Raw genomic sequence first — 25,874 nt, 5'->3', positions numbered from 1 at the left:
CAGGGGCTCTTTTAAACAAAACTGGGAAGCGGGGGCTCTGTGAAAATGCCATGTTTTACAGCTAGGCTGCAATCCTACACTGATTGACTACACGTGGGGATGCCTGCGTGATTCATGCGCGTGTGCAACTGACTCGCGCCCTGAGCAAGACCACCGCACTGCCTTGGGGGGCGAGCCTGTTCCTCGCTTTCTGCTCTGGACTCTGCAGGCTCATGCGCGTCCTTCGGGTTCGTCTTCCTTCGAGGTCGAGTTTGAGCACGTTGGAGGAGGTGGTAGCCACCATCTTGTTAAGCCACGCTTGGCCTTTCCCCGGGTAGCTGCTGTAAGGTTTGCCCTGTCTTTAGGGCGAACAGCCGACACCTCGATCCTGAATACATGAACGTGGGAATCCCGTTGAGTTCGAGGGACTGACTTCCCAGCTAATGCAATGAAATGGGAAGATTGCTGCCTTTTACGGGAGCTGTTGGCTTCTGTGGTTTGTAATAGCCTCCAGCATCGCCTATGATGTGCTTACGATCAGGCAGCCTTGCTTCAGGTTTTCAAAAAAAAAAAAATGACAAAGACACGTGTGATGCGACTTATTTCCAATATCCAGAGGCTTGCGCTACAGACTAGGTTCTGCGACAGTCACTTTTGCCCTGGGATTACCGCCTCCCCCCCCCCCCCCGGCCGCCCAATCTGGAAAGTGCTCAGGCGCCTTTGCAAACCCTTGAAAATGAGGCTGGCTTCCTAGCCGGGTGACTAATATTGGGGCTGGTTTGCAACTGCGGTGGTGCCGCTACCCCTTCGCCTTCTGCAATGAACCCGCAGCCGGGCTCCCAACCTCTCTGCCCATAAGTGTCTGTGTGTGGCCTAGTCTCATTCATCATTCGGCTCCTGGAGCTCTCTCCATTTTTTCAAAAATTCTGCCTGATCCAGTGAAAAGACAATTTGGGCTTCCCCACCACCTCGCTCCTTCCCCCCTCAGAAGAAAAGCAAGCCCTTGTCTTCATTTGCATTTGCATTAAAAGCTGGGCTTCTGTCGAGGCGAAGCAAAGGGGAAGGACTTGGAGCCTATGGGATGGCTTTAGGGCTCTGCCCCCTGCTTTTGGCTTCTCTCCCTCTCCCTCTCTTTCGCATTCTCTCCGGGCGCTTTGATCTCTGCTTAACAACAGTAACGTCACGGGGTCCCATCCAGGAGAGTTGGGTTGGAAGTTAGAAAGTTTTGCAGCCTCCAGAGGGCTGTAGCCGCAGTAGCAGCGAGCAGCATCTAAGGACTCCTGCAAGCGGAAGAGCCAGCGGCTGACTCGGTCCTTTCAGCGAAGCTGCCTGCGGGAGAAGGAGAAGAAGGCGGCGGCAGCAGCAGACATGGAACATCAGCTGCTCTGCTGTGAAGTGGAAACCATCCGGAGAGCATATCTGGACGCCAACCTTCTCAATGACAGGGTCTTGCAGACTATGCTGAAAGCGGAGGAGACCTGCTCGCCCTCGGTCTCCTACTTCAAGTGCGTGCAGAAGGAGATCTTACCATATATGAGGAAAATAGTGGCCACTTGGATGTTGGAGGTTGGTAAACGTGCTTTGCAAAAGCTTGGGGCTTGGAGGAACCGAATCAGTCCCGTGCGCCCCCCTCCCATTTCCTGCATCCTAAAACATATTGCTAGAGGTAGAACTCTTCCCCCCACGTCCGTCCGCTGCTTTCCCCTCTTTTCTATAGACTTTTGTTAAACCCGCGAATAGATCGCACACTGCCTTACATATTGGGGGGAGGGGGATGTCTCTTATTTGATCTAGAATGCGATCGGGTCAAAAAGAAGGGGGGAAGTAGTTTTGCAAGTTCCCAAACGCTCCCCCCCTTTCCCGACTCTTCTGGGGGATCCTAAGGTGGGACCACGAGATCCCAGGAGCCCTGAAAGCGCCTTCCAGGTTCTTGGGCAGCCTCTCAAGCGTGCCATGCATCGGACTGGGGGTTTATTTTAAATTAATATCCATGGACACGTATGCAAGTGCTCCCCGTGCCAGTATTATGCGCCATCTTTGTTCTTTTATTGCAAAGGCCAAGTGTTTATTAATAATTAGAGAGAGAGAGAAGCCCGCAGGAGGGAGCGGAGGGGAGTGGGGGGCCGGGGGGCCTAGAGCAGGAAGGTCGGGCTCTGGATTGCAAATCTTGGGGAGTCGCTGCCTGGAACTTTTCTTTGTTCCGACCCGGGAGAGTCTGGGCTTCCCCTGAAAGACAGAAACTTGTCCGCAGGTTCGCCCGGCAAAAACCGGTGTGAGTTTTCCTTTCCCCCGGCCTGACAGGGTTCAGGGGGGTTCCAGCCAGACGAGGGGAGCCCGGGCTATATTTTCAGCCCTTTTCCGAAGCCCTCCGGCCCTGCGATCTATTTTTAATTAATTTTTGAAAGACCACCATGTTGCCCGGCGCTGGGAAATGCCGCATGTTGCTTCTCTAGGGGCTGAGTGGAGGAGACTGGGGAGCCCTGGAGTTTGACTTCGGGGTGCCCCTCCGAGGCCTCCCCCAGGCCCCCTCGCAAGCGGGATTAGTAAAGGATCCCCAAGGGGTTGTTTTCAGGCTGTTTGGGAGCCGCTGGGGATTTTTTAAATATTTTTAAATATTTTTTGAAAAGATGACGTCTGGGGAAAAACTTGCAGCTGCCTCTCTGGACGCCACCTTTGTGTCTCGACTCTCGACCAAAGAGGGGGATCGGCAGCACCCAAGCAAATTGGAGCCAATAGGGGGCAACTGGGCCATAACCCTTCTCAACCTTTGGAACCCAATGCACCTATTTGGGGCCCCTGCCCCTGGCTCTCAGAGGGGAGACAATTTCTGCCAAATGCTGACCACGTTTTTTTCACTGCACATTTCTCTTGCGACTTTCTCTTTCAGTTTTTCAAGCCAGGCTTTCTTCAACGTTTTTATAATGGAGGGCATCGAATTTAATTTTTCCTCATTGTTTTTACCTAGCAAAACCTCGTGTTGGTAGGGGGAGGAGAATGCATTTATTATTGATTACATATTTCAGCTTGCTCTCCTTAATTTTCCTTTAGGTTTGTGAGGAACAGAAATGTGAAGAGGAGGTTTTTCCTTTGGCTATGAATTATTTGGACCGATACCTCTCCTTTGAACCCCTCAAGAAGAGCCGTTTGCAACTTCTGGGAGCTACCTGTATGTTTGTGGCTTCAAAAATGAAGGAGACTATTCCTCTAACTGCAGAAAAATTGTGCATTTACACTGACAACTCCATTAGACCCAACGAATTACTGGTAATTTCATATTCATATCATCAGGAAAAAAACGATAAACCACAGAAAAAATTTTACTCAATTTTCTATGGATCTTCCCAACATTCTCCTCAAAATAATGCTGCATGAATTTGCTCTAGAAAGATGATCAGGTTACCCGTGCAGCTTTTAGACATTTTCAATATTAAAAACTGATAAATTGTATGTGGCTGATTTAGAAGAGCAACAGTTTTCAGCATTTCTGTGTGTGAAATGTGGAATATTAAGGCAGGAATCCTATGCCCTTTGGAGTAATCTATTGAATTCACTTAGATTTTTTTTCAAGTATACATGCTCCAAATGAGACTGTTAACCTCGGCATGCATACTTTGAATAAAGAAAGTTAAGATGTTTAGCATTGGCTTGTAAATCAAACTTCCCTTAACTTGGGATGGGGTGAGGACCATCAGTCAGCCATGCTGTGTAGAAATTAGTTGAATGAAAATTCCCTAATACGTTAAATCCTCACCAAAAATACAGTAACAAGATGGGGGTAGAAAAGTGGGTGGCTGGCGCCCTCTTGTGTTTGGAGCTCAAACAACAGTCCTGGTTAATGGAGCACTGGTTTATAGCAGCTGGATGATGATGGCACTGGGAAAGGGGGAGGGAGGAGAATTATGTAATTTCTATGTGGAGAGGCATTTTACCCACCTGCTCCTGTTCTTCTCAGGTGGCATAACTACTGCCGTGCTTAGCGAGAGTGTGGTTGCAGTTGATGAGCCTTGCCACGATGTGCAAAACACCATAAGTAAAGCTTTCTTAGGATACTGCAGTAGTATAACAATGCGTTTCCGTCTGTTTATAGACGGAACTTTATAACCATGCCCCTCCATCCTCTCTTTTCTCTTCCCTTGCAGCAAATGGAACTGCTTCTGGTGAATAAGCTGAAATGGAATCTGGCAGCAATGACCCCTCATGATTTTATTGAACATTTTCTAGCTAAAATGCCTGTGGCAGAAGACAGCAAGCAGATCATCCGTAAACACGCCCAGACTTTTGTGGCTCTATGTGCTACAGGTATGAGCCTCACACCCTCCAAAGGCGTGCTCTGTGTCTGTGTACCCCCAGCAGCCATACCCTCTTCCCTTACCCACTGCCTAGAACCCCATAGGTGTCAATCAGGCTCCAGAATTCAGCATAGTTAATGCCTGTGCTAGCACTATCTCGTTGGCAGAATATGGATTACTGGTCTGAAGGTGAGTTTTGTAGAAAGATGTGTTACCTGTGACATTTCAAGGTAAAATAAATTCTTTGTGGAAAGAGACTGTTTGGAACTCAGCTATGATACAGCCAGAAGAGGAGCTAAATCTCAGAAGTCAGCCAAGGAGCTTCTGGTTTGTAAGATTGAATACTTCAAAACTTGGGGGTTGCTTTGTTTCTGGGTTGTGAAGGATTTCTGTCTGCATTTTCTGGAACATGTAAAGTTGTGCACCCCCCCCTCCCTTTTTAAGAGTTGCTAGCTGAGGGTAGTAGGAACATGAAGCATGCACAACTAAGGATTGTCTGGCCAAGAGCTGAGTCTCTGCTGTCCACACCCAGCTGACCATGTGCTGTGCTTATTCCATGTGTACATGCAGCCTCAGAGGAGCCAGAGACTGACTATGCTCCAGCATTTCAGAGGCCTGGTTTTGGGTTTCAAGCTCAATCTGTGCGCATGTGCATGCTTGTGCAGACTCATTCTTGAACGCCACATGCTTTTCTTGCTGCTGTTTCATTTCTTTAATTGCCAATTCCCCTCCTCCAGTCCTCACAAGCAACCAGTCAGAGTGTGGGATCAGGAATGTAAGTTGCATTCCTGATGTCCAGGTAGAGCAGCTACTGCTGTTTGTTTTTTGAAGCAAGTAGCAAATAGATAACTTTAAAGGTAGAGGGATTTTTTATGTATGTATTTTTTTTAGAAGAAGGATTCCTTCTAGTGAGGCGAGAACGACGTGGAATGGCAAAAGAACCAGGAGTCAAATATGGCCACAGCACGTGCTCTTTCGAGCAGAAGCCTGCAGTATGCTGCTGTGAAAAGCAACACATACTAGAACTGGGGATACTGATTTTGTGAAATGTGGTGTGCCTGAGGGAACAATGCCAAATGGCCAAGGTGTAACTGAGCTTAAATAATAAATATTTCTTTGAAAATCCAGTGCTTAGTTTGATACCTGAAGTAACTCCTAGCTGAGTTAGTGATCCCACGCCTGAGATGAATTTGATCAAACACAAGTAGCAAACAATTTTCCTTATGAGTGTTAAACAGACCCTTCTGTTGCTGCAAGGCCTGGTTTAGAAATATAGCCATGAATAAATAGGAGAATTCTGGCTGCTTTCAGGCTTGCCTTTCATCCTTTGCTGGACTGCAGAATGGCAGGTAGTTTAGGACTTCGGGGTGGGGGGGGGCAGGGAACATTCCTTGCAAAGCCCTTAAAAATCATTAGCACATTTAAAAAATACTTTTAGAATAATGGTTGTTGTGGGTTTTCCGGGCTGTATTGCCGTGGTCTTGACATTGTAGTTCCTGACGTTTCGCCAGCAGCTGTGGCTGGCATCTTCAGAGGTGTAGCACCAAAAGACAGGATCTCTCTTTTAGAATAGTTAACAAAAATCAGTTTCGGCAAGTCAAAAGGGTCACAGCTGAGAAGCAAGTACTCACTGGGGGACAGCTTGGTTTGTAGCCACCTCGTTAGCCTAATAGCCCTTTTTGTTTGTTTCTTCTTCCCATCTCGCCTCTTTGGGATATGGGGGTGTTTAACCTGGGTTGTGGTGCTGGCAGAAACAGTTCCACAATGAGGAAAACAAGAATAGTTCAAAGGTTGGAGGCGTGCAAGGAGCCAAGTACTTTGATCTGCTGTCAGCGTTATGTTTCTTTTTCGAAAGCCCGTCCCGAGGCCTATCTTAAACATTGTTCTAAATGCCATATGTAGTACCGGAAAATGAATTGGTGAATGCAAACCTTGTCTGGGATTTTTTTTTTTTTTTTAACACGGGGCTTAAAGGAAGTGCGGAGGTCAACAAGGGAGCCACCAACCCCAATGAAGTCAGTGGGAATTTTGCCTAAGTAAACAGTGCTTAATAGGGTTTTATGTTGGTGAATTTATCCCTAAGAGCCACCATTTTTCTTGGGAAAGTAGTTAATTTAGGTTTACCCAGACCGATATCAGGGAAAGAAATAAGTTCTGCAGTCGCCAGGTTTGATATGACTGTTTCTCTTTTATGATGTTCTGATCTGAATGACACACATTTTATTAAAACCAACTGTTTGAAGAGGTTTGATCCAAAGCCCATTAAGAGAAAGCCCCCCCCCCCCCCGGCTTGTTAGAGACTGTTTGGGGCCTAACCTCGGCTTTACAAGAAAGAAGAGAATGCATGAAGACAACAAAATAACAACTGGCTTGCAATAATAGGAGAGTGTCAATGAGGTGAAAGCAGCAAAAATGTTTGAAGATTTCTGTGTGCCACTTTGTTCTGGATACAAAGACCATCCCCTAGCAGAGGTGGTGCAGAGCAGTTCCTTTTATACTCCTGCTCCCATTAGCTGACTACAACAAAATGGATTTGCTTTGTAATTTTTCATTTATTTATTTTGAATATGTTTCCAGTAATGCCCCTCTTTGCATTGTAGGAGAAAAGTTACAAAGAGTTGTTTAGCCAAATGAATAAAGACCCTGGCATGGTAAAGAGGTAATAGTGCTTCATTGATCCAGGTTGAGATCAGCACTAAATAGGAACAAATATAGGGAGATTCTATATTTCATGATGGGCCGCTGTTGTCTAAACATCCTCAGTCCCTTTGGGAGGATTATTAGCCGTCTTTAATGTGATTTCACTGGAGCAAAGCCCTTCCTTTGAAACAAGTTTGCCACAATCCTTCTATTCTCTGAGCCTTTCCAAAATTGGAAGTCTCAAGGTATGTGACCAGTTGGAACCTGTTGCATCTTGCAGCCAGTGATTTATGTTCAGAGTTTTGATTTGCCTCAATGAAAAGATTTTCATTCATAGCCCCCAGCTCTCCAGACAGATGGAATTGCTGTTCCATTTAAAAAGGAAAAGGGGTGACTTGCCTTGTTAGGAATTTTTTTAAGCGCTACAGCGCCTAGATGCCTGCTTTGTCTTCCCTTCAGGGTGGTTGGCATTCTTCTCTCTCCTCTTCTCCCCCCCCCCCTTTAACAACACTGAAGTTGTTTATTCTTTTTGGATGAAGTCTCAGATAGGCTACTGGGGATGTGTGCTTCAATTGAGGGGCCCCCTTCCCCATTGTCGCTGTGTCAGGTCTAATTCATCTCACCGAAGCCCCCTTGTTCCTGAGTGCTCAATAGCGCGAGATGAGGCGATGGAGGCTGACAATAATGCCACACTCTTCACTTGGGGGCATCCAATTACAGCCAAGAGGGGCCCCCTGATTAATATGCTGAAATTAGTGGGCTCTGCCTCGAATAATTCCTTGTTGTATCGCAACAAAAAGTCTGTACATGCCGCTTGTCTGAAGTGGTTACAGGGACAGACACAAACTGGTAATTTAAACTCCATTATCACTTTTCCACCTAGGAAAGAAAGGGTGTGACTAGGAATCTTTGTTCTTATTACCACTTAAAAAAGGAAACACTTTCTGCATTTCCCAAACATAGTGTTATTTGCATGATCTCATGAAACTGGTCCATTATTTTAAAACAGGATATTTATTCCAAGTCTAAATTCTAGAATTAATTTTCCGTAACGGCACCTGCAGAACACCAAATCTGGATTAATCTGAACAGTCAGAACATTTGATAAGAATATTTTCCTTCTCCAGCCTCTTATACATAGTAATTCGTTTGATCCATTTTACCTGGCTAACAATACTGGGAATATATATATTTTGGTAAATGTGAAAATAGGAGTTAGTAGAAAGGTGTTTTAAGACAGCAAAATGGTTAAATAACAATACCTATGAACTGTTTTCAGAGATCAAATTGATCGATTGATTCATTATCTTTTTACTGATCGAATCACTGCCATCTGTTAAAGTTTCTGAATTGTGAATCCCACCCCCGCCTTGAAGCAAATTGCCCAATTAAAAGTAGTGTAGAGTTGTAAATCAGAATAGGATACATATGCTGTCTTTGACAGAGAATAGAGAAATAAAGAATTTTAATATTGGCTAAAGACCATTTTGTTGATAACTTACTTGTGTTGTTTGGATTTGGTGTCCAGAACTGTTCAATAGTGGCCTGTTGGAAAGAAAATAAGTACTGTGTTGATCTGGGGGATATCTCCCAGTAGGTGGGAAGATGTATTGCAACAGGCTGCTCAGATGGCTTCTAGAACTGCTGTACAGAGGTTGGCATTTTCTGCTTTCGCTTTTACCATTAGATAATATGTCATGTTTCCTTCTTTTCAGTCATGGTCAAGTGCATCAAATGGTCAAATGCTTAAGTAAAAAGGAGTCTAAACCTTAGAAATAATAATTGATTACTTTTATTAAAAAAGGAATAACATTCTCAGCTGCACTTAAAAGCCAGGCAATCCTGGGAGGGAGGGACTTAGTGGCAAGACCTACAGCAGTGCAGTCTGGAAGTGGGCCCAGGCTCTTGTCAGCGTGGTGTCATATCAGAATGTAACGGATTGTCTGCCAGGTCTTGGGACCCCCTTCATTTAGTTATGCCATTTTTACGTAAATCCCTGTTGCCGGGATAGAGATGAATCAATGATCGGAGGAAAGGTTGAGGTAGAATGCCTGCAAAGGTGAAGTGCTCATTTAAATCTAGTTTATCCACTTAGGTGTGAGTTTGAGAAGCTGAACTCTTATATATTAATGATTTCCTTCAAAAGGAAGATGAGATTTTCAGCCAAAGCATTTCTATTTATAAATAAAGCCTCAGTGGTTGGAGCCAAGGATTCCCTGTTGCTAAGTCAGTAGTCTTCCATGGATGGAGAAAGGTGTTTTCCATTAGCGGACGTCTTCTCATTTGGCAAAAGGAAATCCTTGAATCTAATCTGTTGTGTTCAGTGAGGTTTGATTCCTTGAACTACAATCCTAGGCCCATACTAAGTTTCACTGTACTCAACAGCTCTTACTTTTAAGTAATTGTAAATAAAATGGGGGTGTGAGATGCTCTTGCTTAAGGTTCATTGAGGAAATGATGTGCTTATCTAGGAAAGAAAATTGGAAAACTGCCTAAATATAGAGTATCTGAACCTTGTACTTTAGGGGGAGCTGATGGCTGCTAATTTTCCTTTTTGCAGTGTAGGGGTCTACAGTGAGCCTAGACTATTCCAGTATGTCCCAGTGCTGGGGATGGGCAGAAAGGTTCTGTCCAGATAATGTCAAAATGAAGATAGTATGCTGGCTTCAGCAGCTGTCACGAGCTGTCATGACCTCCTCTGACTAACCAGTGACCTGGAGTGCTTAGAGGAAGAGCTTGAGGAGCCAAGGCCGGGGAACCAGAAGGGCCGACAGGGTTGGGGGGGGGCGGGGCTGATACTGCAGAGATACCTGCTGACCACACTCCAGCAATGCCAGAGGCTGCCCTGCCAGATTCTGCAAGTGAGCCCCTGCCCCGCCAGCCCATGAAATAACTATTAGGCCTCTGCCAGGCAGGACACAAACCTGGGCCCACAGCATTTCAGGACCTTCTCACATTCCACAGGATGGCAGCAGCTTAGGGCTGAGGCTGAAGGGCCACAGAGAAGATGAAGTCTCAGACTGGCTGCACCACCTCCTTTGTAGATCCAGAGCAGAGCGCTGAGAGTGGTAATTCCTTGCAGGATCTTGGCACAGCCTTAAGAGCCTCAGCACCCGTCACTAGATGAAACTGAGCGAGATTGCTGCTCAGTCTGAGGCTTGAGAGGGCTGCCTTGTTGGATCAACTGGCCCACTAGGCACAATCCCTGTGCTTCATTTGCCAGCATAGACATGTTCCTGCTCTGAGTTCTTGAGCCTAGTTGGTGGCCCTGCTCCCAAGGAGTCCAGACCAGGCCAAATCCCAGAGTGAAGGACACCAGCATTCTATCATCCAAATGGCAGAATGTTTACTGTTTACCTTTGGGGGGGGGGGAATCAGCTCTTAGAAACCAATGTAATAGAAGATTTCAGGGGAACGCCTCCACTTCGGGGGTAGAATTCCAACCACTGTGCCATAACCCTGTAGTCTATTCACCTGCCTGCTTCATGGATTTGGCTCTAGTAACATCCAGTTCAGTTATGTGTTGCCTATAAGGCTGACTTTAGGTACTTTAGCTCCACTGATTTCCATTTTGTTCTTGTAAAAATGACCTGAATATTTAAAAAGCTCATAATGAATCTGCCTCATATGAAGCTGTTCATATGAGGGATTTGTTTGGGTCTCCAGCCTTCTCAAGTGTGGCAGGTTGTGACCAGATAGGGTCTTTCCTTGTGATGATTCCTATACTTTGAAATTTGCCTCCCAGGCAGGGGAACCTGATGTCATCTGTGATAACATTTTAAGCCCTGTGAAGTTCTTCCCATTCTCTGCTGCTTTTAATAGTATTTAGGAAAGGTCCTCTTATTCTATTTTGCTGCTTTTGTAATTGCTGCTAGTTAATGTTTGTGTGCTTGGTGGTATTACAACTTTTTTGTTGAATGGTTGGGCTAAGTTTTCTAAATGAATATATTGATGAATACAAAATTTGAGGAAGTCTTCATCTGCATGGCAGTCCTGTGCAGAGTCATCCCAGTCTAAGCCACTTGATTTCAATGCATTTGACTGGGATAAATGCACAGAACTGCTCTGTAAGGAATATGTGGCCCTCTCAGCCTTTTTCTGTTAAAGGAAAATGGGCCCAGAAGCACATTTTTGCAAGTGGCAGCAGCGCATACCCATGTTGCCTTCACCTATATGTTGTTGTGCAGTCCACCCCTTTAATGCCTTTCTTTAAAAAATTGGAATTATATATATATATATATATATATATAATGATATGTAAAATAGAACAAGATGTATACACACACATGCACGTACATATATACATACACATTCTCACCTCTGTTTCCTTTTGTTTCCCAACAGATGTTAAGTTTATTTCAAACCCACCTTCCATGATCGCTGCTGGTAGCGTGGTAGCAGCTGTGCAAGGCCTTCACCTTGGAAACACCAACACTTTCCTGTCATACCAATGTCTCACACATTTCCTATCAAAAGTTATCAAATGTGATCCGGTAAGTGATTGGTGATCGGAAACTAGTGGGTTGTGTATATATAGCAACATTAAGTCTTATAACATCATCTCAATGTGACATCAGTTCTGTTTGAGCGAATGTCAGAATTTGCCATCTACTCCAGTAGTTGTCATGTACATTAGTAACGAAGGATAGCATTGCATGGACTGAATGTTGCTTATTCTAAGCTTCCTAAAGAAGAAACCCAGCACTGGATCCAGCAGTGTGCAAATGGAAACTAAAGTCTACTGTTAGCATAATTCCACTTTCAGAAAGAATTGCACAAGATCTTATGCAGTAGTTCCCGCTCCCATCCTAGTTTGTTCATATACATGTCATGTACATGCACGATCTTCTGAAACAATCTCTTCCCTCTCCTATATTCTACCTTCAGGAGCCATTTTGGAATGAAGAAGCTGCTAGGTTCACTTCCCCAATCCTTGGGATTGGCTGCATAATACCTTGTGCAAGTGGAAAGAAGTAGGGATACCATAAGTTTGGCTTAGCACAACTGGCAACAGCAGTCTTCCCTGCATTTCCACTTGCTCAGATTGTCTCACACAAGTGGAAATTTTGTGGTGCATCCATCCCCAAGAAAAGGAAATCTTAATTAATAAATCAATTTACATAGACAGTTGCGGAGGCTGTATTTATTTGTTCTATAGTTCATTAGACTGCAGAACAATGCTCTAAAAATGTTTTTTTTAGTCCTGTAGCTTCCTAGAGATGCTCATCAGTAACTGGTGAGCAATAAACCTTTCATGAATGAATGAGCAGGAAGGGAGCCTACAAGGAAGACCTAAAGTCAATGATCCATGCCCTAATGGTGTGTGAAGTTGGGGCAGAGTTGAGCTTTGTGTTGGAACAATGTGGAAGCTCAATAAATAGATGCTTGAAAAAGGTTCTTGTGAGGTCTCCAAGTGCCAACAATGGGTCAAATAAAGTCAGCCCTGTGGTTTGTAACCAAACCTTTAAGGCAAGGCTAAAGCTTCCATTTTATATGTCAATAAATATACAAAATATAACAAGAACAGAGGATTTGTAGAGCAATCATGTTTATAATAGTGAGAATTCATAGTGAATGGAATAGAATGGTGTTTTAATTGCTAGTGTTTGCTTCATTGTTCTGCCTTTTAGAGTGTTGTGGTATAAGATATATGGAGTCTTTTCCAGGGATCAGATGCACTCACGCAGTAAGCTACCCATACCAAAATTCCTGCCTGATGTGGTCCACCATTTCTGTGTATAATGAAAAAGCTTAGTGGAGCCAGCCTGAGACAAGCTGTTTATACAGGCCAAGATGTTATATTGGCAAAAGTTTCTACCTGTTTTCTGGGTGATTCCTTCCTTCCTTTCCGGAACTGGGATAAAGTGAAAGCTGTGTAGAAACACTTCTTTGCGCCTTGATGTGGCAATTCCTTTTGAAAGCAGCACGACCTGCTTCAGTGCCACGTGTTCAGTGTCTGATTTCCTAACACCCATGCTCTTCTTCATTCCTGTTAGTGTGCAGTCTTGGCAAGTCTTTCAAATGAGTCCCCATTACCTTAAATGGAGTATGTACAATGGTAGCGTTCAGGGGGGTTGGGTTCTAAATAACAGCTATCTGACAGTTCTCACATTTCTGGAGTAGCCCTTTGGATCTCAGTGGTATAATTTCTGAGAAAACAGGATTTTATTATTATTTACTTCATTTATACCCTGCCTTTCTCCCCAGTTGAGATGGAGAGCAGTTCACACCGTTCTCCTCTTGTCCGGTTTTATCTGCTCAACAACCCTGTCAGGTAGGTTAGGCTGAGATTGTGTGATTGACCCATGATCTCTCAGTGAGCTTCCATGACAGAGCAGGAATGTGAACCTGGGTCTCCAGCGCTAAACCACTGCAAATTTACTCCGAAGGATTTGCTCTTTCAAACAGAGGGAGGCTGTGTGCACTCTAGGACTAAATTTGCAAACATGGCATCCTGTCTGTGAGCAGCACAGGTTCTTCCCTATCTAATTGGCCTCTGCTCAAAGCAAGCCATTTTAATTGGGTACTTAGTGCCAGCAGAGAGACTTGCTATCTTGTGCTGATAGTGAATATCTGATGTAAAAGAAAATAATATTTAATGATTTCTGATTCATAACATTGAGAATTAGATTCTATCACATTATAACCTCTGAACCAGGTGGAACAATGCATTCTTTTGTGACCTGGTCAATGTCAAAGCACTTTTTCAAAGAGCAGGAGTTTTATGGTTGAAAGCGTAAAGGTTGGATCTAAAGGTACCTTTTAGTACGTGGAAGGCATCTATCGTCAGTTTAGAAAAGACTTTGACTCCTTGCACTAGAAAAGTGAAAATGAATCCAAAGATATTCCTTCACTGTTTACTTGCCCAAGAAACATAAGAACTGCTGTGGAACCTGTTCACTGCAGTACTTCATGATTTCTTTCCAGCTAGTCCTTGTACAAGCTTTTGCATAATGTTAGCTATCTGTATAACAATCATGCATTTGGGAGAGAGGTTGGTGGAGCATTATTCAAAAGAGCATCCAGAGAATTCCTTTCAGTGTGCCTCAGGACTTCTGAACCAGGCTTCTCAATTTTTCCCTCCACTGCATTGGAGGTCATGTGGGAGGGGGCTTGTTAACATAAGGTGCTTGTCTTGTGATGCATGATGTTTTGCTGCGTGCTTAGAGCTTACTGTGTTGTTGTGTAGATGTGGCCATTTAGTTTGCAGGATCAAACTTGATGAGAATATAAAATAAAAAGCAAGGGAACTTAGGCTTGGCTGTCTAAAGAGATTTCCTTGCATCAGGAGTCCCCACCTCCCTCTCCTGCTGTAGCCCTGGGGAAAGAGGACCCCTGAACAGCATGTGGAGGGAGTTGGAGGCTTGCAGGGGCTCAGCAAAAACCCTCCAAATATAAACAAATGCATATTTCTTTAAAAATGGTACCCCCTACAAATGGCTTAGTGTATAACATCTGTCTTTCACGTTTATTCCTCCACTCCTCCAAGCAGTTCAGGGTAACATACAGAGTTCCCCCAAAATTAACAGTGTTGCTATTAATACTGTTCCTGGTGGTCGAGAGTGCCCTCAATTCATAGCTGACTTATGGTGACCCCTCGTGGGGTTTTCATGACAAGAGACTTAACAGAGGTGATTTGCCATTGCCGGCCTTTGCAACCCTGGTCTTCATTGGAGGTCTCCCATCCAATTACTAACCAAGACTGGCCCTGCTTAGCTTCAGTGAACTGACGAGATCAGGCTTACCTGGGCTATCCAGGTCAGGGCAGTACCATTCTAACCTTCTGTTATAAACATGTCTTTTGTTTTTCCCTTAGATTTTGTACAGGGCCAGACATTGAGCTTTTTAAAAATGCTTCATAACTTAGCAAAACATATTGATGTTTAGCCATCTGTTAATATAATAGCCAAGTTAAAAGGCTGCAAAGCAGCTTAGACATCATTTCATTAACATTTTCGAATATACTTACAGTTCTCGGTAGAATGGATGACCCAGAGAATTTGAATTTTTGTAATTAAAATTTTACCTTTAACTATAAGAAAGTAAAACCGAATATCACCCAATTTATATTCTTTTATGGCTCATATTTATGTTGTTAAAGAGTCCAATTTCTGATTTTGCCTTTGAGCAGTAGTAATTCGAAATCTGATAATCACAGCTAGAGCTCTTGGGCTGTCTTCCATAACTGTTCATGACCCCATCATCAAAAACAAATGAATTTTGCTTGGCATTCATTTCTGGACCAGAACATTGCTACATATGATTGAATTTCCATGTTATCCTTTAATACACCCAAATACATTTCTCAGGCATCTTCATGCATGGAACACAGGGTTGTATCCTCCTAACTGAACACAAGGTGTTTGAATTTCATAGGATCCAAACCCTTGTCTGTAGTGTACAGTAAATATCAAAGGACTCCTAAGCTTGCTTTGTTTTTAATGTTTTCTTTGGCATCAGAACCAACAGTATTTAAGATAAAGTTTTACTTTAAATAAACTTTATTCAATCATATTTTAAAAACCAGTTTGGTGTCGTGGTTAAGAGTGCAAGACTAATCTGGAGAGCCAGATTTGATTCCCCACTCCTCCACCTGAAGCCAGCTGGGTGACCTCGGGTCAGTCACAGCTCACTGGAGCTCTCTCAGCCCCACCCACCTCACAGGGTGTTTTGTTGTGCAGATAATGATAACATACTTCGTAAACCACTCTGAGTGGGCATTAAGTTGTCCTGAAGGGCGGTATATAAATCGAATGTTGTTGTTATTGTTATTATTATTAATTGTCCATTTGCTTCCAATATTTGGGTCTCATACTAACAAGATACGTGTTTGTACAGCTTCTGCATAGTGAGGAACCTGGATTATTGACTACGCACATGGAATTCACCTGTGTGCCTTTGAGCTCACTATAAATCCATGTGTTTGACAAAACATTTGCATAGAGTCTCTTGTACTACCACATGGGTTGAATCTATGCATGCTAGAAACCGCTAAATTCATTTTAGTAATTTCCATCCATCCTGAATGCTTAGCACAAAATGAAAGATTCCTCTCCTGAATTTACCATGTATCGTAGAGGAAGGAGGGATGTCTCACTTTGTGCTGGATCAGTCACTCCCCATTCTTTGGAATGCACACAGTTTAGTGGATGGAGAGGTCTGGTGTCACATTCCAAGCCAGTGTTTGGAGAAAGTTGGATACAACCATGAACTTCCTTTGTGGCTTCTAATGTGTGCCCCAGTGGTTTGCACTGCCTTTTCTGTATGACTTGCCTCAAGCTTAGAAAATTAAGTAATGTACAAACCCCTCCTTTTCCTGAATTTGTGCCAGAGGGTTTAGAAGAGAACTGGGTTAGTGATGAATGAAAATAAGGGCTGCCTACAAACTTCAGCTGAGATATCTAGGTTCCTACTCAGGAATTGTTTTCTGTTTTTAAAAAGTACAATCCTGATACTAAACACACATATCCAGTCCTCTAAATCTGTGTGTGCTCCCACTCCCCCCCCCTTGTCAACAACCAGTCGTTTCTACTACCAACACAACAAAATGTCTTTAACATATGTAGAGATGTAAAATATTTGGAAATTTTGAAGCAGTGGAAAAAAGGGGGTATTTTTTATGAAATACGTGAATTACTTTTCTTTAAAACCTAGACTTCTAGGTTTATAATTTAGTATAATTTATGTTAACTATTTGGCATATTTATGGAATGTAAACATTACATTGTTTTCTGTAACAAAAATTGCAACTTTACCCTGTACTTGAGACAGAGTGGCAAATTACTGCTCATCTTTAATTTTTGCCATATAAGAGAAAGGACAAACAGGTTGAAAATATAAAATAAACTCTGAGTAAACACATGACAGTTTATTATTTGGACAGAAACTCTTAGAGTAACAATAGGTAGTGCTACCAGCATAGTTGGATAGTAAATTAAACTTTATAACACTGAAAACACTGAACCCTTCAATAATGTATTATCTTTAAACACCTCATAATATATTGTTTCCAAAATTATTTAAATGTTTTTAAATTTGAAAATGATGTATATGTCTACAGTATACATGAACTCCCATTATCTATTGCTGTAGATTGTCTTACATAAATATTTTCATATTGCACTTTTTAAGTGAAACTAATCTCACTGATTCTAAAAGGAGAAAAAAATACATAGACGCTTTTATGTCCTAGCATTCCCAGATAGGTCCCAACTTTTTAACTGGAAAAATAAAAAAAAAGTCTGACTTCTTCATGCTGAATGAGAAAACTTGCCTTAAAAAGCATTTTACTCATTCTAAAAGAAAAAAAAAACCATTTTTTTAGCGTTCCCCTCAATTTCCCAATTTTTCTATTAGAAAAAATGAAGAATTCCTTAGACTTTTTCATGCTATACATTTTAAGTGTGAAAAACCTTGCCTCAAGAAGCATTTCACTTATTCTAAAAGCCAAAATGTTTCATAGGGTGTTCCCCCAAATTTCCTAATTTTTCCTTTGAAAAAATGGGGTGGGGGGGAGGATTCCTAAAAAAAACCCTGATGTTCCGTCCTATAGATTGTGGATTCATGGGAAAAAATCCATGCATCCTATTATTTTCAGAGGAACAAAATTCTGGCCCTAATCTTCAGCTTCAAAAAGATTTCTTCACTGCCTTCAACCCAAGGAGAAAAGGCAGGATATACATTTTTAAATAAGTGTCTGTACTTATTTATGTATATACTTACTGTCATTATAATTGATTACATTTTAAAGATACCCTTCCTGAAAAAAAGCTTAAGAGTGATATGCATGGTTGCCTCTTTTATCTTCACAACAATCAAGTGTGAGGCAGGTTAGGCTGAGACACAGTGACTGGCCAAAATCACTCAGCTATATAACTGAGTAGAAATTTGAACTTGGGTCTTCCCAATTTAAGTCCAGTACTTAAACCATTAAATCATACTAGCAGTTTATGCAGACCCTTTTATTTAATTTTATAGAAGAAGCTAGCTCAGTTGCACGCTCAGCAGGAGATTTATCAGTGATAAAGGTTTGTAAAGGTGGAGCCAGGGTTTAAACTACTCAGAGACAAATATGAATTGGTTTCTTTCAAACTAGAACTCCTAAATTTATTACATAGTTATGGCTGATTGAGCCTCAGAAGTTCTTGCAAGTGAAAGAAGTTTCTTTTTAAAGAACTTTATGGAAGTCTAGTTCTTGTATTTGTTTCTTAGGTGAATCCTTTCTGGAATTTAAATAAGAATGTGTGGGGTCAGAGACACCATATTAATGTCATTGCTGAGAAAGGCCCATGGTATGTAGGCAGCCTACAGCATAATGACTTTAGGATATAGTGTGTTTCTCTTTGCTATTTAAAATACTGTGTCTCTGTCAAGAGGAAATATTACACTAGAGTTTAAACCACTAAAGGTCAAAGGTTATTTGTTTTCAGTGAGCTGTAACTGATGGTCTGATCTGCTTAGAGGTAGGATTAACCTTCCTCTCTCTCAGAAGAGACTTGCTGAGAATTGTTTGCTTGGGTTTTTAATCTTATTTTACCCCAATGCCAAGTGGTATAGAAGATTCTTCTGGTAGTGGAATCAGTGAAAAGCTGGTAGATCACACAGGAAGCTTCTGAATGAAGGCAGAATTGAAACAGGAAAATAAAGAAAACAGCAGGCAGGTCACCATCTCAAGAAAACAACATTCATTCTCAGTCATGCACATCCTAACACTTTTGATGGCAATTTATCATGGAAGACTGGGTTCACCGCAAGGGCTAGCCCATGTCATAGGTTAAATCAGAAAGGCAATCCCGAAAGGAAACTTCAAAGTTCTTAATGCACAGAGTTAAACATGTTGAAAAAAGCTTTACAATGTTTGTGAAGAAGGCAGGAGTAAACATTGAAGAAGAAAAAGTTTCAGCAGACTACAGTGAGATTGTTTTCCCTATTTAATGCAGCTGTTCCCTGTTGCTGCAGTGGCTGTGCTCTTGGCCCTGAACGTGTCACACTGATTAACAGGAATACATGTTTTGGTGACTGGCAAAGTCTCTTCCCATTTCTAATTCGTGTGGCTCTGCAGTTGGTTTGCCTATCACTACCAGTACAAATTCCAAAAAATAACCATGTTTGGCTGCTGCAGAAACTAAGAATGATACCTTAAAGATATTCTGAAACCTTATGCCACGATATATTTGCCATAAAACTTGTTCTTGTTTTTGCTGTTTTGCCATCAATACTGTCCGTGTTCTTTAATATTCTAATTCATGATATAAAGTAACAATGCATTTTTATAGACTATTTATATATGAAAAGCAGTTTGACGTATTGAGTAGTATTTTTAAGATCAGAAATTGCAGTTATAATTTCAGATTCAGATCAGAAGTATAGTGATAGGAATTAAATAAAAAAACTGTTTTAGATACTGGCATCTGAAAAAAATCTACTTCTTTTATCTATGCATTGTATATATGAAGTAAATTCTCCCATACCTGTTGGATTAGAGTCAAAGGCTTGTAGTGTATCCATGGATGGAAGAATTCCCTCTCGTGGACTGTAACTTTCTTGCCTTCTACTTCCCAGCACCCCCAGGAATTACCTTTTGGTCAGCATTATATGCTGTAGTGGAAGGAAGAGGCAAGAAAGTCATGCTCTGTGGGTAGTTTTAGGTGGGTAACCATGTTGATCTGAAGTAGAACAGCAGGATTTGAGACCAGTGGCACCTGAGAGACCAACAAGATTTTCAGGGTATGAGCATTTGAGAGTTTTTGAGACTCTTTAAGATATCTGAAGAAGGGGGCTCTCGACTCTTGAACACTCATGCCCTGAAAATCTTGTTGGTCTCTAAGGTGCCACCAGAAATGTGTTGGATCCAAGCCAAAAGACAGTTCTACCCATATATGTTTAGCATGAGTTCAGACTTTATCCGCTCAGCTCAGAATTTATTATTCCAAGACAATGTTACCTGATTCAGCCTTCATCTAATGTGGATTCCTTACTTACATCTTTCTGTTCAGTGTTTGTGGTAAGGTGTGAGCTTTTGTGAGTCACAGCTTACTTCTTCAATCCAGAGGAGTTAGTCTGTAGTAGCAAAACAGAAAAGTGTCCAGTAGCACCTTAAAGACTAACAAACTTTACTGTAGCATAAGCTTTCGAGAATCGCAGTTCTCTTTTTCAGATGCATCTACTGGACTCTTTTCTATTTCACTTCTTCAGTGCAATTCACGAAATTTGTGACTTATCACAAATTTTGTTAGTCTTATAGATGCTACTGGTCTCTTACTCTTTTCTACGGGTAACAAGTTATTGCACAAGAACTAGTGATACATCTAATTAAGGCCTCTGTACTAGAGGACATATAATCTATACATCATAAAGATAAGGGTCAGTGTCAAATCATTCACTGTCTTCTAAAAATGATAGTACAGGAGCTTCTTGAGATGTATGTGCTATCACTTTGGAGATGGACTGTAGCTCCTTGATAGAATCCCTCTTCCATGTGTTGAAGGTCTCAAATTCATTTGATCCTATTATGAGTGTGTTATGTACCTTCAAGTCACTTCAAGCTCCTGTGAATTAACAACCTCCAAAACATCCTATCATTAATAGCCTTGCTCAGATCTTGCAAACTGGAGGCTGTCTTCTTTTACTGAGTCAAACCATCACTCTTTTCCTGCTGCCTTCCACTTTTCCTAGCATTGTTGTCTTTTCCAGTGAGTCTTGTCTTCTATTGATGTGTACGATAGCCTCAGTTTTTTCATTTTAGCTTCTAGGGAGAATCCAGGCTTAATTTGATTTAGAACCCATTTATTTGTCTTTTTGGTCATTCATGGTATCTGTAAAACTCTCCAACACCGCATTTCACATGAATCAACTTTCTTTCTGTCAGCTTTCTTCACTGTCCACCTTTCATTTCTGTAGATATATAATGGAGAATACCGTGGTATTTGATTTCTGTATTTCCTTGATTTAAGTTCACATTATGTTTCTATCTGATACCAATTTGGTCAATTTCTAGAAATAGCTAGTGAAAAAAAATATCTATATCTGCTTCATTGAGTTGGATTCAGAATGATAATCTTGGGTTTCCAGGTCCCATGATGCCCAACTTGGGGGATGGAGGGGGTGTGGGGGAGGGAACTTACCTTACCTGCAAAGTGCAGGTGTGCTCCTGAGCTCTTCCTTGTCACGCTGGGAATGACATCATTCCAGGTGCGGCAAGGAAGATCGCGCTCCAGAGCTCCTGGACTCATTTCCCATGCTTCCACTTGAACCTAGCTGGATGACCTTGGGTTAGTCAGTTTCTAGGAGCTCTCTCAGCCCCACCCACCTCACAGGGTGTTATGGGAATAATAATGATATACTTTGTAAACCACTCTGAGTGGGCATTAAGTTGTCCTGAAGGACGGTATATAAATTGAATGTTCTTGTTATTAAATTAGAGGATTCTGTGGCTCTGTTGAACATCTCTGAAGGTTGGATTGAAGCACTCATCTGTACAGTCAACGTATATTGAATTGGGGGACGTCAGTACAAATCACTGACTTGGGATAGTTGTTTCACCACTTTTTAAAGCCTGTTCATATGACATATGACACTTGTGTGAACAGGATCATGCCCACTGCCTTCACCCCAATCTGCACATTTATTTCTACTACAGTGATATATGAACAGAAGATGTTTAGACATCTTCCTATATTTTCTAAAACATTTTCCTCATCTCTTAAATGTCCTTAGGATTGTTTACGAGCCTGCCAGGAACAGATTGAATCCCTCCTTGAATCTAGTCTGCGCCAGGCACAGCAACACAACGTATCTTCAGAAACAAAGACTGTTGAAGATGAAGCAGACCTCTCCTGCACACCCACTGATGTTAGAGATGTGAATATTTAAGAGGACTTCAGCAATCGGGGTTTGCTTTGCAGCATCAGCAAATAAAGAAAGGGCATCTGAGATGGAATCAGGATCTTGTCCCCCAGAAATCCTTTTCTCCAGGACTTTTTATACCAGAAGGGAAAATGTCATTCATTATTTTCTTCGTTATTCCTTCCTTCCTTTGTGACTTTTAACAGACAACCCCGGCTCCCCACCCCCAACTGTCTTAAAAAGAAAACATAGTATTTGCATGATCTCCAGGGGTTTTCGCTACAAAATAGAGGATTTTATACAATAATCAACTAGTTTTTTATATTAAGTGTTTTTGTCTCTATGTTGTAAAAATAGGCATTAACACGCGTGTGCACACACATAATGTCTCCAGGGGAGGTATTAGAATTGATTGTTCGATATTAAAAAAAGCCAACCATTTTTAAAGTAGAAGAGGTTTTTTTTTTAAGGTAGATTACTTACGTTTTGGGGTTTTTTTCCTTTAAAAAGCATAGCTTTAATGCAGTTCTAGGCTTTTCTGTATCTTGCTTGCTTATGCATTTAGTCACTTTATAATTCATCTGTAAATGTTATTTTATTCCCTTAGGTTTTATCCTCTTCACCTTATAAATGGTTAATGTAACCTTTACGTTAGTATATGTTAGCATACAGCATGATTATATGTTAATCTTCAGTGCCTGTGGATTACCTGTGCATAAGGCTTCTAGGGTTCCAGCTCACCATAGCCAGGGACAAACCAGACATCCTGCTCTAGTCATAAATAAAGAGAAATCACAATAGTGATGTAATATATTTTTGTAAACTTCCTATTTTTGTAGTTACCTGTGTAAAAAAATGCTGGTTTTTACCCAAAAGCTTTGCAGCCTAATTATGTCCAGGTTGAATCCACAGTTTATCCTTTTATTATTGTTTTAAAACCATTCCATTTCAAAGCACTTTCAGTTCATTAGGTATAGGAAATACTTTTGTTTTATTGTGTGGGATTTTTTTTCAAATGGAATGGTTTGGAAATTATATATATAAATATAAATAAATATATATATATATATATAAAGTGCTTGTGTGCAAACACGGAATTGCAAAGCAAGTGCATTTAACTATGGTGTTGAGGAAAGGTGGGTTTTTTTCTGAAGGTTGTGTTCCAGTGAGAGAAATTACAGTCACAAAATTGCCAGGATATCTTCCTAACCTTTTCAATAGAAAAGATATTTAGAAATCTTTTGGTGCCAACTCATTTTTATAAATATAAATTTAGGGGCCTGAAAGGTTTACCTATAGGACATATATTTTGAGAATTGTCTCTAGATGTTGTACAAGTGAAGGCTTTTAAACACTAAAATATATAATTTATAGTTAAGGCTAAAAAGAATATTTATTGCAGAGGATGTTCAGAAGGCCAGTATAATTTGTACAATAAATCACCCCCTGATTCTTAAAAAAATCTTTCTGCCCTTGATGTTGCAATTTTAACACATCTTACTCAAAATAAGGACATTTCAAGATAATTTGAAATATGGCCCAGATACTTCCAAAATAATGCTAACCATGAGAAAGCGCCATAGTTAAAAGTGTAGAATTGGTGTACTTGAAAAAAAAAAGTTCTTAATCCAGTGTATTCCCCCCCCCCTTTTTTTTTTTTTAAATTTAGCTTCAAATAGAAAATTTGCACATCTTGGCTATGTATCTTTTTTATTATTATTGTAGAAAGTAGCTGAAGGGACGTGGACATAGCTGTTGAAGTTGATGCTTGAGGAGAATGTGATGGCAAAATGTATGTGAGAAACTGCCGCTAAGGTGTTGATTGTAAACAAAAAATGTTTTTAAAAGGAAAAAAAAGGAGCGGATGCTCCCCTTTTTATGAGCTGCTATGGATAAATTCCCAGCATGAATTGAAAAAAATTAACATTGCTTTTCTGTATCTTTGTCATTGTGTTTTGCTGCTATTTTGTGGTCATTTTTTTTGTTTATACAATGTCATATACTGCCATGTTATAGGTTTTAAATTTTCTCATAGAAAATTATATTATTGACATCATTTTTGGGTAGATTTTTTATGTGATCAGTTTTACTTAATGTGATTACTGCTCTATTCCAAAAAAGGTTCCTGTTTCACAATACCTCATTCTTCAGTTAACCGTGATTAGATCAGGTTTTAATGTTCGTTCACAACACCTCATAGTTCTACTGCAAGCTGAAATGCATTGGACATTATTCTGAATGGGTCTCGCGATTTGCAACTAGTTTGTATTGATGTTAAGATGGCAAACATTTCAGAAGATTGAATAATGTCAGGTTCTTTTGTTACGTGTTTTTATAAAGTGGATTCTTTTTTCTGATCTGGGGTTTATTATCATAGTAGTTTTAAGCTGTGTTATTAGCCACATTTGATATATGAAAGGTGCATTATAATATAACTCTTATATGCCCTTTGATGTTTTCCATCAGTTGGGAATCATCATGTGGTATGATAGGTTATCTTCTGGAATTTAAGTATTTTGTGTGTTTAATCTGTTATGATATATTAGGGTTTTTGTTGTTGTTAATTATAGCATAATGCTAATTTAAAACAAACCTGTAAATCTCATAAGTAAGCCAGCTAACAGAGTTGTATGGTGAAGAATAATCTAGTTGCCTGTATGCTGCTAAACCAAAACAGAATTAGAACTTCTTTTTGAGGGCAAATGCAGTTAAGATCCTACCTAAGCTTATTCAAATAGAAAACAGCCTTTGTAATGCTACTAGCAGTCGCAGGACCCAGGAGGACTTGGATTCATTTTGTCCAAATTTCAGGAACATTTCTTACTGCTTACCTCATAGACATTTCTGTTTGTGGCATCTCTGTGTCTCTGAACCAAACAAGATTAAGATAGTGGTTGTTGGTTATATTATGTGTTTCACTGAGAAGTGGCGGCGTGTACTGCAAAATTTCTTTAAAGTATTGTATGTACTAAAAGGCCAAATGCTGATAAGCGGGTTCACGTGCCAACAGAGATGCTTTATTTCTCACATTGTTATAACGATAGAAAGCAAAGCAATTCAGATTTGTATTTTTTTTATATTATTGGCATCACTGGTCTGAAATGCACATTTTCACCAACAGACCTGTAACAGATAAGTTTCCAGCAAAAAGAAAAAGGAAAAAAGAAATTCCCCTAAAGTCTAGAAATAAATTTGTAAAACCCAATGATGGTATTCTGTGGTATTTTCATTAAATACAAGTTGACATTTTTTAACAAATCAGCTAGTGCTGATTAACCGTAGTGGTTGGGGGGGGGGGTTCGCCCCACGGAACATAAAAAATTGCACTGAACATAGAAAATTGCCATTCTGAGTCAGACTTGGTTTGTCTAGTTCATTATTGTCGTTGCTCCCTGGACAGTCAGAGTATCCTATAGTTAGAGGGCACAAGTCTTCCTGCTCAAGAACAGTTTATAGATATGAAATCATAAACATTTCAGAAGCATGAGGCACTGCCTATCTTGAAATGAAACAAAATGGATGCAACTGGGTAACAGCCTGGAAAATGTTGCAGAAGGGAAGTCAGAGGAGGTGACTGACTAATGGCCCCTCCACGCCCAGGAGAGAGAGACAGTTTAGGACAATAAGGTGTCTCAAGAAACTCCTGACTAATCCATGCCCTGCCTCACTTTCCCTTACCCATTTACCCTGATCAAGCACCACCTAATACTGTTCACCAAACCTGATAGCTTTTCCCATCCAGTATTCCCAGGGTCATCAAGCTACTCCAGCTTCATTATCCACCTCCAGAAAACCCATCAAGTTACTGTTTTGAAGTGAATACATCTACTTGCCCCAGGAAGTATGTTGCCCTATATCTGAAATTCCTAGCCACCAGTGCTTGTGTGTGTGTCTTTGGATCTGAACATGCACCCCCAAATCCTTCAGCTCGTAAACAAACTCTAGAGAAGTGTGCTGCTAATGGACACACAAAACACCAGATCCAGGGAAAGATCCTCTGAACTCCCAGTAAAGCAAAAGCCATAGTGGACCAGCAGGGCCTCTGTTACGACCGCTTTCTTTCTCTTGAGTAGATTTGGTCTTCAAGCCTTTTATTCTTGCCCTTCTTGGTAGATTGCTGCC

General features: G+C 41.1%; 1 protein-coding gene across 2 annotated transcripts; it reads left to right on the top strand.

The window, feature by feature from the left end:
• The first annotated feature begins 1,137 nt into the window (after positions 1-1,137).
• CCND1 (cyclin D1) lies at positions 1,138-24,957 on the top strand. Of its 2 annotated transcripts, XM_054971968.1 has the most exons (5): positions 1,138-1,545; positions 3,028-3,243; positions 4,119-4,278; positions 11,253-11,401; positions 21,624-24,957. In XM_054971968.1, exons 1-5 carry the CDS (start codon positions 1,348-1,350, stop codon positions 21,777-21,779), a joined length of 879 nt encoding a protein of 292 aa, XP_054827943.1. In that variant the 5' UTR covers positions 1,138-1,347; the 3' UTR covers positions 21,780-24,957. The 2 variants fall into 2 exon arrangements, with proteins under 2 accessions (XP_054827943.1, XP_054827944.1); XM_054971969.1 differs by lacking the exons at positions 11,253-11,401; positions 21,624-24,957 and adding an exon at positions 5,160-5,358.
• Positions 24,958-25,874: the final 917 nt, after the last annotated feature.

The sequence above is a fragment of the Eublepharis macularius genome, chromosome 2 (assembly GCF_028583425.1).
Source record: "Eublepharis macularius isolate TG4126 chromosome 2, MPM_Emac_v1.0, whole genome shotgun sequence".
Classification (NCBI taxonomy): domain Eukaryota; kingdom Metazoa; phylum Chordata; class Lepidosauria; order Squamata; family Eublepharidae; genus Eublepharis; species Eublepharis macularius.
This window is presented reverse-complemented; position numbering and strand designations above follow the sequence as displayed.